Source organism: Mobula birostris, chromosome 26 (genome assembly GCF_030028105.1).
Source record: "Mobula birostris isolate sMobBir1 chromosome 26, sMobBir1.hap1, whole genome shotgun sequence".
Lineage (NCBI taxonomy): Eukaryota > Metazoa > Chordata > Chondrichthyes > Myliobatiformes > Myliobatidae > Mobula > Mobula birostris.
Genome location: NC_092395.1, coordinates 45,274,065 through 45,289,964, shown reverse-complemented (window position 1 = coordinate 45,289,964; position 15,900 = coordinate 45,274,065). Strand labels below are relative to the sequence as shown.

Below are 15,900 nucleotides of genomic sequence, written 5' to 3'. Positions count from 1 at the left end.
CTGAAGACTATCAATAATACTGCACCTGTGCACAAATTTTACTGGATTACTTCAGAAATGGAAAATGGTGTCTGGATGAGATGTTTGATCCAGTAGAACAAACAGTTAGCATAGAAATAAGGCAATACAGAGATAAAAATAGCTCACAGGATGAACTCACACTTTTAGCTAATTTAACAAACTAAACAAACATTGTCATTGCAACTATGCTCCTTTTATGCTAAGAATTATTAAACTTCCACTGAGGTGATTTGATAAACCTCCATTGTAGATCTCAGATCTTTCCAAAGCTTTAATAAATGCATTTGCTATTTTAGCGAAAGCAAGTTAGAAGAAGGGTGTGTTAGAGAATAGGAATCGTCACATTGGACAAGCCATAATAATGGCATCTTTTATAGTCATGCAGGATTTCGTTAACCCAACAACACCATTTCAAGTATTTTGATTAAATTCCTATGTAGATTGTTTTATCAATAGCCTGCTAAATATTAATAGCAGAGAAAATTAATTTTGTGCGCTTTGACCAATAACATCAAATGATAAAAGCAGACTGTAAATTGGACCAACAGTACAGATTTTTAAAAAATCATTTCCAAAAAGGCAGAAGACTTGCAAGTTTAAAACTTCAGTGCTCAAACAGCAGTCAACAGATACTGTTTAATTTCACACTTAAGTTACAATTTCTTGAAGTTATTTAGATTTTCTTTAAACTCACATCTGAGTAAAAAAATTCCACTGCTCCTGATACTGAAAGCAGCTGAATAGCCAACTGCAAACTGCATATTCCAAGACTATGGGTTCTCACTCATTAGTTTTAATGGACAAAATTGCAGAGATGTTCTTTTGTGTCCCAGAATCACAATGATATACAAACTCATATTGAAGTGTGCGTACACCACAAAGCTGATGAAATAGATGTGCTGTCAGGGTAATATTCATTATGTGCACTGTGTGAAGTGGTGGTGAAAAGTTGGGTTGTGAAGCACAGTTGAGATGGAAAAGACAAACAGTAAACTTGTCATGGAGATAGGATGGAGACTGCCCAAGAGCTGCTTAACCAACTATTCTCAACATCATCCATCTGCCCAGAAAACTAATGGAAACAGAAGAATGCAAGCACATTAATATAAGGCCGTGGGCTACCTCAAAAGCTGTATAAATCCCAGAGGCACCATGGGAACAATTCATCATTTACGATAAGAATTGTCACAAGTCATATCACTTGTCTAACATTATGCAGTCAAAGCCAAGCAGGCACCATAAAAGACTCCTAGACCCAATGTAAAAATTGAATGACTGGTCTTAGCTGTTGTACTTTGAGACAAAATACTGTCACTGAAACAAGCACTCACAGTGCAAACTGCACAAGGATTCATTATGGAAAATATAATTCATGGGAAGTCTGAACTAATCCATGGGTGCAAATTGTCCAGCACAGTTAAAATCAAACTTAGAGATTGACACAATACAGGAAATCATTCAGTCTATTCTGTATGTTCCTTGAAACACCCATCAAATTTGTCCCTTTTGTCTCAATTCTGAGGAAGTCCCCTAGGAACTTGATCACTGAACATAATAAATCTGAGAAACCATTCTTCTGGAATGAATTGGAAACTAATCACGAATCATGCATCTATCAAACCTGGATAAACAAATCAGTTCCTTCAAAATCCTGGAACATCCTAACACACATTCAAGAACAACAAGGAATGACAAATAAATACCAACTGTGGCAGCAAAATTACAACAAAAATGTACCATTTCTGAAATTGATTTCAACAAAACCTTTCTTTGGTTTTCTTCAAAGTTTGTACTTTGGTTTATTTTAAAAACACTTTTTAAAGTTTACCACTTAACTAAAATAAAATAGCTATTATAATTATGACTAATAGTCTAGTAATTATCTTACCTGTGGCCCTCCATAAACAAAAAGGACTGTGGGGTGCTTGTGGGCTGGCTGCAGGTTGTGAGGTTTATAAAGCATGCCATACAGCTCAAATCCAGATTTACTATGGAAGCTGAAAATTTCAGGTGGCACATAATCAGGGGGGCAACCTTTACAAAATAAGAGAGAGAAGTTCAAACAAGAAACAGGATTACAAGTCAGGTTATCACAATTTTATATGGTTTTAGATACCAACGTCACTGGTATCCACATTGTTCAATGCCTAGTCAAAATTCCCTCCAGTCAATCATAGGACTTGCAATTGATGTTGCACTAAAAGACTACTAGACACTGTTCCAAACCTGTCTTTGCTGAATTATCAGATCTTAGGTATGGAAGAATTAGGACTTTTAATCTGATAAATAACTGCTATGTTCTTTATTTTTAATTATTAGACATTGATGTATCTCTGAAATACAGTACATACTGTGGAAGTAAAAAAAAACCTAAGGTCTACAAAGAATAAGCACTGAAGGACCTAGAACTTATTCTGGAGGGGAACATCACATTGTATTAACATGTGAGAGAAGGGGCCCACATATTCCCTTAAGCCATTTCAAAACTGAACAAGATTTTGGCCAAATTTAAATCTCAATTCCACTTATTTTGCCGAATTCCCAGTGATTTCTTCAGTTTCTTCATATCTGTTAATCCCAGTCTTAAATATGCTCACTCAGTCACTCCAGACAGAATTCTTTGAAGAAATGCCTCCTTAAGTTAGTCCTATAATAACCCTCGGGAAATACCAGTGTCTTTGTTTCCCTTGGTAAGAACTGACTAAGCATCCACATTGTCAAGCACCTTCAGAGTATTATATTTCAATCAGACTCTCATTATTCTGAATGAGAATATTATCCATTTTACTCAATATTTCTTCATGCGACCTGCCTACTCATTTCAGGAATAAGTCACATGAATTTTCACTGCTTCCAAGTACATCTTTCTTGTGACAGGGCTCAAAACAATACACAGTGCTCAAGACGTGGTTGCAACAAAGCCATGTATGACTGTGACAACATTTGCAGTCTTGTATCACGCTCCTTACAATATGCACAGTGTACCTTTCTAACCGAGTACCTGCCTGGCTTTGATTTACTTACATGGTTAAATCTCAGCAAACAATATTTCATTGTCGTTCGCAATTTAAAAGATATAAAAATACTTCCATTCTTACCACCTAGTTGAATAACCTCACTAGAAAAGTTTCGTTTTATGAAAATGACCTTGATACTTTTCTTCAGCCTCCTGGAGTCCTGAGTCATGGGAATATTTGCTTTACTTTGTGGTGGTTGTTAGGGGCCAGTGCCTTTCATCTGTTGGTGTACTTGTGTACGTGTTTGTTGTAAGAGGATGTTAGGGAAGGACAGGGGTGAATGCATGAAGAGCCAGGGCAGGAGACACAAAACCTCTGTTGCTCCCAGTGCAGGCAGTTGGACCAGCTCTCAAAAATATATGGTGACTACAGGAGAAAGTAGTTATTGAGTGAAGACCTATTGAGGGCACTGATGTAAAACAGAAAATGTCAGGCAGCATTTGTAGGGCAGAGGAACAGTCTTCACAGAACCAAATCTCGACGAATGTTTACTGCTCCAAACATGCTTCTATTCCAGCATTTTCTTCTTTATTGTTGCAAATTTCCAGTATCTGCAGTTTTAAAATTTCCATGACAGGCATTTCTGTCAAGAAGATTAGGAGCTGGCACACATGCTGCCTCAGTGTTCCAGTGACCCTGGACTGATCCTCATCTCATGTGGATTTGCATGCACTTCCTGTGACCATGGGGGCTTCCCCTCTGTGGGCCCGTTTCCTCACACATCCTGATGGTGTGCAAATCAGATTAATTGGCCATTACAGACTGCCCTGTTATGGAGTGATGAGTTGATCACCTCCATAACAGGGCAATCTGAGGAGAGTTGATAAGATTGAAGGAATAAAAATAGGATGTGCAGGATTTGTGTAGATGGACACTTTGTAATTGGCTTGAACCCAGTGTCCAAGTGTTGTATAATTCCAGTCAGTCCATTTTGCTCTCCATCTGCCACATTCAAGCATCTCACCAAATCCCCTTTGCAGTTTAATTTTGTACTTTGAACTTTCAGAACACTTAGATACTTTACAATTAACCCTAAATATATTTTCTGCTACTCTGAAAAAAGCTTGGCCTGTAAATCTCTTTAAAACTACCCCCATCCACCCTGCATTTCAAATTAACACTCACTAATATGACATTTCCATCCTGGGAAAAAGACCCTGACCATTTATTAGAGGCAAAGACAGGATAAAGAGAGAAAGGGAGGGGAGAGAAATTACTGGAAATTAGAGAAATGGAAGTTTGTGCCGTCAGTTTGAAGTCTACCCAGACTGAATGAGGTGTTGCTCCCACAAACTGAGAGAGGCCTCAGCATGACTGTAGTGGAGGCCATGGACTGATGTGTCAAGAGTGAGATGGGAAGTTGAAATAAAACGGGTGGCTACCAGGAACCCTGCCTTTTGTGGCGGATGGAGAGCAGTAGTTCCTCCAGCATTTTGTGTGCGTTGCTTTAGACTTTCCAGCATCTGCAGAAAGCTGTGTAACTAAATTTTAAACAGCTGCAGCATGACTTGCTGAATCTTATATTCAGTGCCCAACTGATGAAGGCAAGCTTGCTGGATACCTCCTTTACCAACTTATCACTGCATTGCCACTTTCAGAGAATGACGGAGGCACCCCAAGCTCTCTGTACATCAATGCTCCTGAGGGTCCTGCCATTTACTGTATACTTCCCTCTTTCATTGTTCCTCCCAAAATGCAACACATTACAGTCCATCTGCCATTTCTCTGCCTATATTTCCAACTACTGCATACTTTGACACTATCCACAATTTTCCTAATTTTTTGTCACCTGCAAATTTAACAATTAGCCCACTTACCTTTTCATCCAAACCATTTGTATATATATCCTTGGATGGTGTATGATGAGAATAGAAGTTCTCACGTCAAGGCCTCAGCAGCTCAGCCCTTGCCTCCCATAGTATCATGTGAGAGATTCCAGCTGGCCCTCAGCTCTTAGCACCTTAATGTTTAAAGAGCCCCAACACTTCCGCTACCGGGAAAGCATATTCCTAGCTCTAGTCAAACCAGTGGTACCTATGTGGACTGTCATAAATGGATCCTCCAATGTTTTCACCAGCAATGAGTTGATGTCCTTGAGCATATTTCCCAGCAATCCAGCTTGCAGGAATTGTACCAACTTCCGTCGTCACACTCTTACAACATACCACCATGTTCCTTTTCAATTCACCACTCCTCTGTACCACTCAGACTCCACCCTACGTAACTGGCCTGCACCATAGCATTGCTGTCTCTCTCATTTGCAGTTGCCTTAGGGAAAAGTGTGTATTAAAACTGAAGTTGTCTTCCCTCAACAGTACCACAATTTTATTTTATTTTAGTTTATTTGGAGATATAGTGCCGAATAGGCCCTTCTGGCCCTTTGAGCTGCAAGCCCAGCAATCCCTGCCAACCCCGATTTAACACCAACCCAATCAGAGGACAATTTACAATGACCAATTAACCCCTACCCTGTATCTCTCTGGTGGGGGGGGGGGGAACCTCACATATTCCACAGGGTGGACTACAGAACTCCTTACAGAGGTTGCTGGGTTTGAACTCTGACACCCCAAGCGGTAATAGCGTCACGTTAACTGCTACGCTACCATTGCTGAGATGAACACCAGGATGACATTATCATTCCCATTTCATTTCAAAGATTTCTTCTGTGATATTAAATTGCCACAGGAAAAATAATACATCTTATTGTTATCTGTACTAAATTAGGCTAACTTCAGATTATTCTGCTTCAACCTGTACTTTCATTTAACTTCAAGCTGGTATACAAATCTAGCATTAAAAATAGGCAGAAATGACTAGGACCTTAAAGGCACCTAACTCATAACCCAGACAACAGATACTACCCAATTCCAACTTCAGTCATGCATCTGTATTACAAAGAGCAAACTTGTTGATTTGCAAGATGTCAAAGTGACTTCACTGAGAACCCAGGAATTATTTGCCTCATGTCACTGAATTTTTCAACTGTTCACTAACAGAGTGCTAAGGTTTTGCAGAATCTCATAGCTTCAAAGATATGTTGTCACAGCAGCTGGCTATGCACTTTGTATCTGATAGTATGTTATTTGTGGATTAACTATTAAACCACAAATTTTTAATATGATCTAATTCTGTGAATATTCCATTTACATCTCTTGAGAAGTTATCCTGAGTATCACCAATTCACCCATCAGAAGATTTTTCAGTGCTTATATCACAAAGATTTTACATTATAAATACTTGCATTCACCATAAACAAAGATAAATGATAGGATTAGTAAATAATGTTTACTTCTTATTTGACAAAATAATGAAGTGCTTAATTCAAGGTGTTCTGCCACTGAAATTTGTTTTGCAGGATAAGAAACTTTTCATATAGTTAATTAAAAGAAACATCTACACCATTCATTTTTCACCAATGGAGGGAGAAGGGAAGGATATTAGGCAAGCTCAATCTTCTTTACATCAGCAAGAATAGGAAACATCCTTGCCACATCCACTCTGTCCAGGCCTTTCAATATTCGATAGGTTCCAATGAGATCCTCCTTCCTTTCTTCTAAATTCCAGTAACTATAGACCCAGAGCCATCAAATGCTCTGCATATGTTAACCCTTTCGTTCTCACAAACATTTTTGTAAACCTCCCAGGACCCTATCCAATGCCAGTACATCTTTTCTAAGAGGCCCAAAACTGCTCACAATGTTCCAAATGCAATCTGACCAATGCCTTATAAAGCCTCAGCATCATTCCTTTGCTCTTATATTCTAATCCTCTCAAAATGAATGCAAACATTGCATCTTTCTTCCTTACTAGACTCAAGCTGCAAGTTAGCTTTTAGGGAACTCTGCAAGAGGACTCCCAAGTCCATTTGCACCTCTGATTTTTGAATTGTTTCCCCGTTTAGAAAACAGTCTATGCCTTAATTCCTTCTACCAAAGTGCATGACTATATACTTTCCTACACTATATTCAAACTGCCACTTCTTTGCCCTTTCTCCAAATCTGTTCATGTCCTTCTGTAGACTCCCTGCTTCCTCAACACTACGTGCCTCCTCACCTAGCTTTGTATCATCTGCAAATTGGCCACAAAGCCATCAATTCCGTCAATCAAATCACTGACATACAGTACTGTGCAAAAGTTTTAGGCACATATAAATTCTGTAAATTGAAGATGCTTTCAAAAATAATGAAAAGTTTCCAAAAAATTACTATAAAGAGCAATAAACAGTAAAAACACTAAATCAAATCAATATTTAGTGGGACTACCCTTGGCCTTAAAAACGACATCAATTTCCTTAGGTACACTGTCACGCAGTTTTATAAGAAAATCTGATGGTAGGTTGTTCCAAGCATGTTGGAGAACTTGTCACAGTTCTTCTGCAGACTTTGGCTGTGTCAATTGCTTCTGTCTCTCCAGATAATCCTAGTAGCCTCGAAGATTTTGAGATCATGGCTCTGTGGAGGCCATGTGTATGGGGGGGTGGGGGTCACTATCCTGTTCTAGAATGAGGTTAGGACCATTGATATGTGTTAAGGATTCCACTAATTCTGCACAGATCACCAACTCCATTTGCAGAAGTGCAGCTCCATACCTGCAGGGAATCTCCACCATGCTACACTATTGACTGCAGGCTCTCATTCATGTAGTACTCTCCAGCTCGTCTATGGACAAACTGCCTTCTGTTTGAGCCAAAATTTTCAAATTTTGACTTAGCAGTCCAGGGCACTTGCTGCCATTATTCAGCACCCTAGTCCTTGTGTTTTTGCATAGGCGAGTCTCTTGGCTTTGTTTCTACTTTGGAGAAATGGTTTTTTGGCAGAAGCTGTTCCATGAAGACCACTTCTGACAAGACTTCTCCAGACTATAGAGGGGTATACTGGGTTCTAGTGGTTTCTATGAGTTCAGAGCTGATAGCAATGCTGGACTTCTTCCAACTTAAAAGGACATCTGTTTCATGTATCTCTCATTTGCTGCATTCAGTTTCTGTGGATGACCACTGAGTTTCTGGTCCACAAATTTTCTATTTCTTTGGGCTTCTTCAGAAGAGCTTAGACATACTTTTTGAAACTCCCGTCTGCCGTGAAATTTCTTCTTGGGAAAGACCTTGCTGATGCAGGATAACCACCTTGAGTCTTGTTGCTATACTCACTCTTGCCTTGGTGTAAGAATTGATGATATGTAGATGAAACTGACACACCTGCTACACATCACCTTTTAATTTGGTTGTCCATTGCCCAAGTTTGATTCCTTCTACACCCGTATCTATTTCAGTTAACCAGTTTAGTTCATGCAACTCATTATGTCATTGGTCATTAGCTGTTTGTTATCTTTGTTTAATCTTGCACCGGGCTAAATAACAACAAGGTGATGAAGTTTTAGTTTGAAAAGTGGTCTATTACATCTTTTTGGTCTATTACACTTTCTTTAACAAAGTACAAAAATTTCTTTGTAACATTTAATTTTTTGGAAAATGAATGTCTGCAAATGTAATCACAAACAAAAAAATTTGCGGATGCTGGAAATCCAAACAACACACACAAAATACAAGGCGTAATCTTCACTAAGATCACAAGTTAGTGCTCCAATTTATTTGCTTGCTGCTGAACTAAGTAAAGTTTGGTGGACAGGATGGAGAAAAGCAGCCCAAGTTACCTGTTAACCATTGAATCTACCCATTAAGTATAGGACTTGGATGGCCATGGTGGTTTTTGGAGTTTGCTTTTACAGGAGCATGGATAGACTTATGTCAAGAAAATTCTGGAAATGCTCGTAGATATTCATTTCAGCAAGTAATCAATTAAAGTTAACAATTTAAAAAAATATGAAACATTTCCATCATAAGTCTCTTGGAATCATTGTACTATATGGATTTTATTTTTAGGTATGTTTTTAAGTCTCCATACCTAAAAAATCAGACTTAGAGATTGGCAGGTATGACATTATGGAGATGTGGCTGAGAACTGATCATAGTTGGGGACTTAACATTGAAGGATTTACCTTGTATCAAAAGGACAGGCAGGTAGGCAGAGGGGATGGAATGGCTCTATTGGTAAAAATGGAATTAAATCCTTTGAAAGTGGGGACAAAGGATTGGAAGATATAGAATCCTTGTGGATAGAGTTAAGGAATTGTAAGGGTAAAAAGACCCTCATGGGAGTTTATATACAGACCTCTGAGCAGTAGTCAAAATGTGGCACATAAATTTCAAAAGGAGATAATAAAAGGCATGTAATAAGGACAATGTTACAATAGACATGGGGGAATTTCAATATGCAGGTAGATTGACAAAATCAGGTTGGTGCTAAATCACGAGAGGAAATTTGTCGAATGCTTGCGGTTGAGCCCTCTTGGGGAAAGGCAATTCTGGATTGGGTGTTGTACAATGAGCCAGATTTGAATAGGGAGCTTAAGGTATCAGAACCTTAAGGAGATAGTGATAGTAATATGATAGAATTCACTCTGCAGTTTGAGAGGGAGAATCTGAAGTAAGATGTATCAGTATTACAATGGAGTAAAGGGAAGTCGAGGCATGAGAGAGGGGCTAACCAAAGTTGTTTGGGAGGGGACACTAGATGACTGCAGAATAGAAATGGCTCAAGTTTCTGGGGTAATTCAAAAGGTGCAGGATAGATACATTCCAAAGATGAAGTATTCCAAAGGGAGGACGAAGCAACTGTGGGTAACAAGAGGAGTCAAAAGCAAAAGAGGTGGAAATATAACAAAAATTAGTTGGAAATTAGAGGATTGAGAAACTTTTAAAAAACCAACAGAAGGCAACTAAAAAAAGGGGGAGAAAAAGTGAAATGCAAAGGTCAACTAAACAAAGAAATCAAATAGGACACCAAAATTTTCAGATTTACGGTATAACGAGTAAAAGGGAGACAAGAGTGAGAATTGGACTGCCGGAAAATAATGCTGGAGAGGTAGTAATGGGAGACAAATAAATGGTGGATTAACTTAAGTACTTTAAATCAGTCTTTGCTGTGGCAGACCCTATCATTATGCCAATAATTCAACTGTCGGGGCAGAAGTGAGTGCTTGGAAAGCTGAAAGATCTCAGGTCAATAAGTTACCTAGACCAGATGGACTACAGCTTAGGGTTCTGAAAGAGGTAGGTGAAGGGACTTTAAGCATTAGTATTGATCTTTCAAGAATCACTTGATTCTGGAAAGGTTCTGGAGGACTGGAAAATTGCAAATGTCACTCCACTCTTTAAAAAGGGAGAGAGGAAGAAGAAAGGAAATTATAAGCCAGTTAGCCTGACTTCAATGGTTGGAAAGATGTAGGAATCGATTATTAAGGATGAGGTTTCGGGGTTCTTGGAGATCATGACAAGGTAGACCAAAGTCAGCATGATTTCCTTAAGAGGAAGTCTTGCCTGACAAATTTGGTGGAATTCTTTGAAGAAATATTAGGCAGGACGGTAGATGTTATTTACTAGAATTGTCAGGCCTTTGACAAAGTGGCGCAAATAAGGCTGCTTAACAAGGTAAAAGTCCGTGGTATTACAGGAAAGATGCTAGCATGGATAGAAGAATGGCTGAATGACTGAAGGCAAAGTGTTGGAATAAAGGTGGCTGAGCCTGGCTGGCTGCTGGGGACAAGTGGTGCTCTGCAGGAGTCAGTACTGGAACAGCTTTTCGCGTTATACAGTACTATACAAAAGTGTTAGATTATTTTATATAAGTTTTGTTTTAGATGTTTAGTTTTGTCTTCGACATTGTATGTTAGTAGAAAATAGCAAATTTTAGATTTGCAGACACACACAAAATGCTGGAGGAACTTGGCAGGCCAAGCAGCATCTACTGAAGAGTACAGTCGATGTTTTGGGCCGAGACCCTTCGTCAGGACTGCAGAGGAGTAGATTTAAAAGGTGTTGGGAGGAGAGAGAGAAACACAAGGTGATAGGTGAAACCTGAAGGGGGAGGGATGAAGTAAAGAGCTGGTGTTGATTGGTGGAAGGTATACAGGGCTAGAGAAGGGGCAGTCTGATAGAAGAGGACAGAAGATCATGGAAGAAAGAAAAGAAGGAAGGAGCACCAGAGAGAGGTGAGGAGATAAGGAGATGGAAAATGGTGAGGGTGGGGGGTGAGGCATTACCGGAAGTTTGAGAAATCCATGTTTATGCCATCAGGCTCATGCCAACTGTCTAGACTTAAACCCTCCTCTCTCCAATTCCAACCTTGCTCTTTCCAAATGCTCTGCTCTCTTCTCTGTCTGTACTAATCCCAACCTCACCATCAAACCCACAGATCAGGGAGGTGCTGTAGTAGTCTGGTAGACTGACCTCTACCTTGCTGAGGCCCACTGCCAACTCTCAGACACCTTTTCTTACTTACCCTCAAACAGGACCCCACTAAGGAACACCTGACCATTGTCTCCCACAGCATCACCAACCTTATTGACTCTGGGGATCTCCATTGCATGATCTTTTTTTTTTATCAATTATGCCAGTACAGAAATAAGTTACATAACCATATAACAATTACAGCACGGAAACAGGCCATCTCGGCCCTTCTAGTCTGTGCTGAACTCTTACTCTCACCTAGTCCCACCGACCTGCACTCAGCCCATAACCCTCCATTCCTTTCCTGTCCATATATCTATCCAATTTAACTTTAAATGACATCGAACCTGCCTCAACCACTTCTGCTGGAAGCTCGTTCCACATAGCTACTACTCTCTGAGTAAAGAAGTTCCCCTTAATGTTACCCCTAAACTTTTGCCCTTTAACTCTCAACTCATGTCCTCTTGTTTGAATCTCCCCCACTCTCAATGGAAAAAGCCTATCCACGTCAACTCTATCTATCCCCCTCATAATTTTAAATACCTCTATCAAGTCCCCCCCTCAACCTTCTACACTCCAAAGAATAAATAACTTGTTCAACCTTTCTCTGTAACTTAGGAGATGAAACCCAGGCAACATTTTAGTAAACCTCCTCTGTACTCTCTCAATTTTATTGACATCTTTCCTGTAATTCGGTGACCAGAACTGTACACAATACTCCAGATTAGGCCTTACCAACACCTTATAAAATTTCAACATTACATCTCAACTCCTATAGTCAATGCTCTGATTTATGAAGGCCAGCATACCAAAAGCTTTTTTCACCACCCTATCCACATGAGATTCCACCTTCAGGGAACTATGCACCATTATTCCTAGATCCCTCTGTTCTGCTGCATTCTTCAATGCCCTACCATTTATCATGTATGTCCTATTTTGCTTAGTCCTACCAAAATGTAGCACCTCACATTTTTCAGCATTAAACTCCAACAGCCATCTTTCAGCCCACTCTTCTAACTGGCCTAAATCTCTCTGCAAGCTTTGAAAACCTACTTCATTATCCACAACTCCACCTATCTTAGTATCATCTGCATACTTACTAATCCAATTTACCACCCCATCATCCAGATCATTAACGTATAAACAACAAACAAAATAGTGACCAATGATATTAAAAGCCCAACAATATCTATTGCAATGCAAAGACTTGTTTCCTTCTGGCACTCACCTGAAGCCTCCATCATACTGGCACAGAATTCTGGCTCCTTGTGCAGGTGGTCTTCCTCCGGGCCTGTCAGTCTGTATACGTGGACACAGGGAGGAGTGCTGACATTACTGTAATGGCTGATGAACATGTCAAAGTTCTGAGGAAAATTTAAAGAGATAATTCAAGACCAGGTGAAATTTATTGGTTTATAAATTTGATGATATATAAACAATATTTGGTGATATTATTTAAAAATAACCAAATTTCCTACTCTTTAAATAATTATCTCATTTACAGATCCAAAGATTCCAATACTAGGGATGCTCTGATACACATACATATTTAGGTTTTGCAAAACTGCTGTCTAGCAGCTTAACTGTATATTTCTACCACGTAAATAGCTTAAGAAATGTACTTATTTTGTTTCTCCCTTTCACTGACAGATATACAGAAGCTTGCAGAGGATGAGCCAATAATAATAAATGGCATTTTTACCGACAGCTTACTTATGGGTAGCTTGGACTGAATCAAAATGTCATCACCTTAATCTTTCTAAAGTACCAATACCACAAATAAATCTGGACCTGGAATATGCTAGCCAGCTACTGATATCCAGAGAAAATTTTAAAAAATAGTGTAAAGCAGAAGTAATGTTATGCTCAAGGTTAGTCACAGATGGTGAAGGAAAAATACGGACAAATCGCAGAAATCCCTGCTTTCTGTCTCAAGGTATTAAAAAAAAAGTCTGAAAATTATACATTTTTCATAACCCTTGGAATCATTCCTTCCCCTCCTCTACCTGTCACCTTTTCCAAAACTCTCAATTCAGAAATAATCTGGATTTAAACACAGTAAATATCACACTTCATCATAAGGAAACATTAACAATTACATGCCAAATGGTCTGAAATCAATTATGGAGAGACTTTAAAAATCCATTACTAGAATCAAATTAAAAAACTATTGCTGAATGCCTCTGACCAGCTCAGATTTGTAAAGGCAAGTCATACTCAATAAGCATGTATTTTTTGAAAAGGTAGATAAAGGATCAACTCAAAGATGGAAGGTATATGGCAAAATTGCACAAAAGCAACAAAAATAAGGTATTAAATTGGAGGTAACTATTGGTCTCAGAAGCAAGTTAGGAAGCAGGAAACAAAAACTGGAGATGAATAAATAGGAAGTCAAAGAGATAAAATGCAACTGGTGCTGTTCCCAGGGATGAGTACTAGGTCCTCTTCCTTTTAATCAGAATCAAAATCAGGTTTATCATCACTGACTCCATTTGACTAATTACAGTATGTGATTTCTAAAACCAATTGGCTGCAACAGTGATGATTTGGCGTAACATATTAAAGGGGGCTGAATAGTTAGACAGTCAATTATTTTGTGTTTTATATTTGTAATTAATTTATATCACTTTGTAGAGAACTGTTTTCACTTTTGTCGTTTAGACAAGTTACCGCCTGCTCTTCTTTGGCACCCATACAACTGAAGCCTGCTTGAAGCAGGTGGGTACAACACACTGCCAGAACAAGAGGTTGAAGATACCCATGAATACACCATCCAGTTAGTTGGCACAGGTCTTCAGTACTTGGCCAGGTACTCTGTCTGGACCAGTTGCTCTCCTTAGATTCATTCTCTTGAAGGTAGCCCATGGTCATCTTCAGATACTGAGACCAAGGTGCGAAATGTTTCCACTTGTTCTGGTGGTCAAAGCCAAGTATTGAGCTTATCTGGAAGCAAAGCTCCGCACTCCCCTATGTCACAAGATTTAGCTTTGTAGGAGGTTATGGCATTCAAACCCTGTCATAGCGGTCAAGCATCCCTTGTTAATTCCAGTCTATTCCAGAATCTCTACTTTGCCCATGAGATGGCTCTCCAGAGATCATATCTGTACCTCTTCTAGCATTCTTGATCTCCAGACTTGAATGCTTCTGATCTGGCTCTGAGTTGGTTCCAGATTTCACTGTTCATCCAGGGCTTCTGATTGGGGAAAACTCTGAATGATTTTGTGGGGATACACTCATCCACAGCTGTCTTAATTAAGTCTAATTTATTCATTCAGATCCTCAGATACCTTCTTGAACACGGCCGAGTCCACTGACTCAAGGCAATCCTGTAATCGTTCCTTGGCCTCCAGGGACCACATCTTGGTTGTCTTGATTTCTGGAGCTTGCTGTTTAGGTACTGACTGTAGGTAGGTACAGCCAAATGATCGGACTTGCCAAAATCTTGGGTGGTGAAGATCCTTAATGATGGATGCTGTCTTTTTGAGCCATCACCTTTTGAAGTTGTCCTCAATGGTGGGGAGGCTAATGCCCATACAGGAGCTGGCTGAGATTACAACCCTTTGCATTTATTTTCTGATCCTGTGTAGTGACAACTCCATACCAGATGGTGATGCAACCTGAATTTGCTAGTCTTTCATGACATACCAAATCTCTTCAAACTCCTAATGAAATAAAGTGGTTGATGTGCCTTCTTTATAATTGCACCGATCACCCAGGAACTTGAAACTGCTCACCCTTTCCACTGCTGATCACTCTATAAAGACTGGTGTGTACATTCCCTCAACTTATCCTTCCTGAAGTCCACAATCAATTCCTTGGTTTTACTGATGATGAGTACAAGGTTGTTGTTGTGTCAGCAGTCCACTAGCCAAGCAATGTCACTCCTGTAAGCCTCCTTGTCACCATATGAGATTCTTTGTCATTGAGAATTTATAGATGGTGTTTGCCACACAGTCATGGGTGTAGAGAGAGTAGAGGCTAAGCATGCATCCTTGGGGTGCACCATTGCAGACTGTCAGTGAAGAGGAGATGTTATTTCTGATTTGCACTGGTTGTGGTCTGCCAATAAGGAAGTCAAGGATAAGTTGTAGATACAGTGGCCCAAGTTTTGAAGCTTATTGTTTAGTACTGAAGGGGTGATGGCACTGAATGCTGAGTTACGATCAATAAGCAACAGCCTGACATAATCTTATCATGGGAAATTTCAGAGGGGAAACGACAACTGGAGACTCGAAGAGAAAACTTAGGTAACTTTCTGCAAACAAATAAATGTATGTAAATAAACATGAGATATCACAGATGGTGGAAATCCAGTGCGACACTCACAAAATGCTGGAGGAACTCAGCAGATCAGAGAGGAATAAGCAGTTACAAGCAAGAGAAAATCTGTAGATGCTGGAAATCCAAACAACACACACAAAATGCTGGAGGAACTCAGCAAGTCAGGCAGCATCTATGGAAAAAGAGTACAGTCAACGTTTCAGCCCAGACCCTTCTGTAGGACTGAAGGGCCTGACGTTTTGACTCAAAACATCGACTGTACCTTTTTCTATCGACGTTGCGTGGCCCACTGAGTTC

General features: G+C 39.6%; 1 protein-coding gene across 5 annotated transcripts in view; it reads right to left on the bottom strand.

The window, feature by feature from the left end:
- LOC140188421 (dipeptidyl peptidase 9-like) overlaps positions 1-15,900 on the bottom strand; it is a 117,650-nt gene that overhangs the window by 13,996 nt on the left and 87,754 nt on the right. For all 5 annotated transcript variants that reach the window (XM_072244679.1, XM_072244678.1, XM_072244680.1 and 2 more), the window contains 2 exons: positions 12,551-12,686; positions 1,910-2,055 (listed from right to left, as the gene is read on the bottom strand). In XM_072244679.1, coding sequence (XP_072100780.1) covers positions 1,910-2,055; positions 12,551-12,686 — 282 coding nt within the window. The remainder of the gene's footprint in view (positions 1-1,909; positions 2,056-12,550; positions 12,687-15,900) is intronic.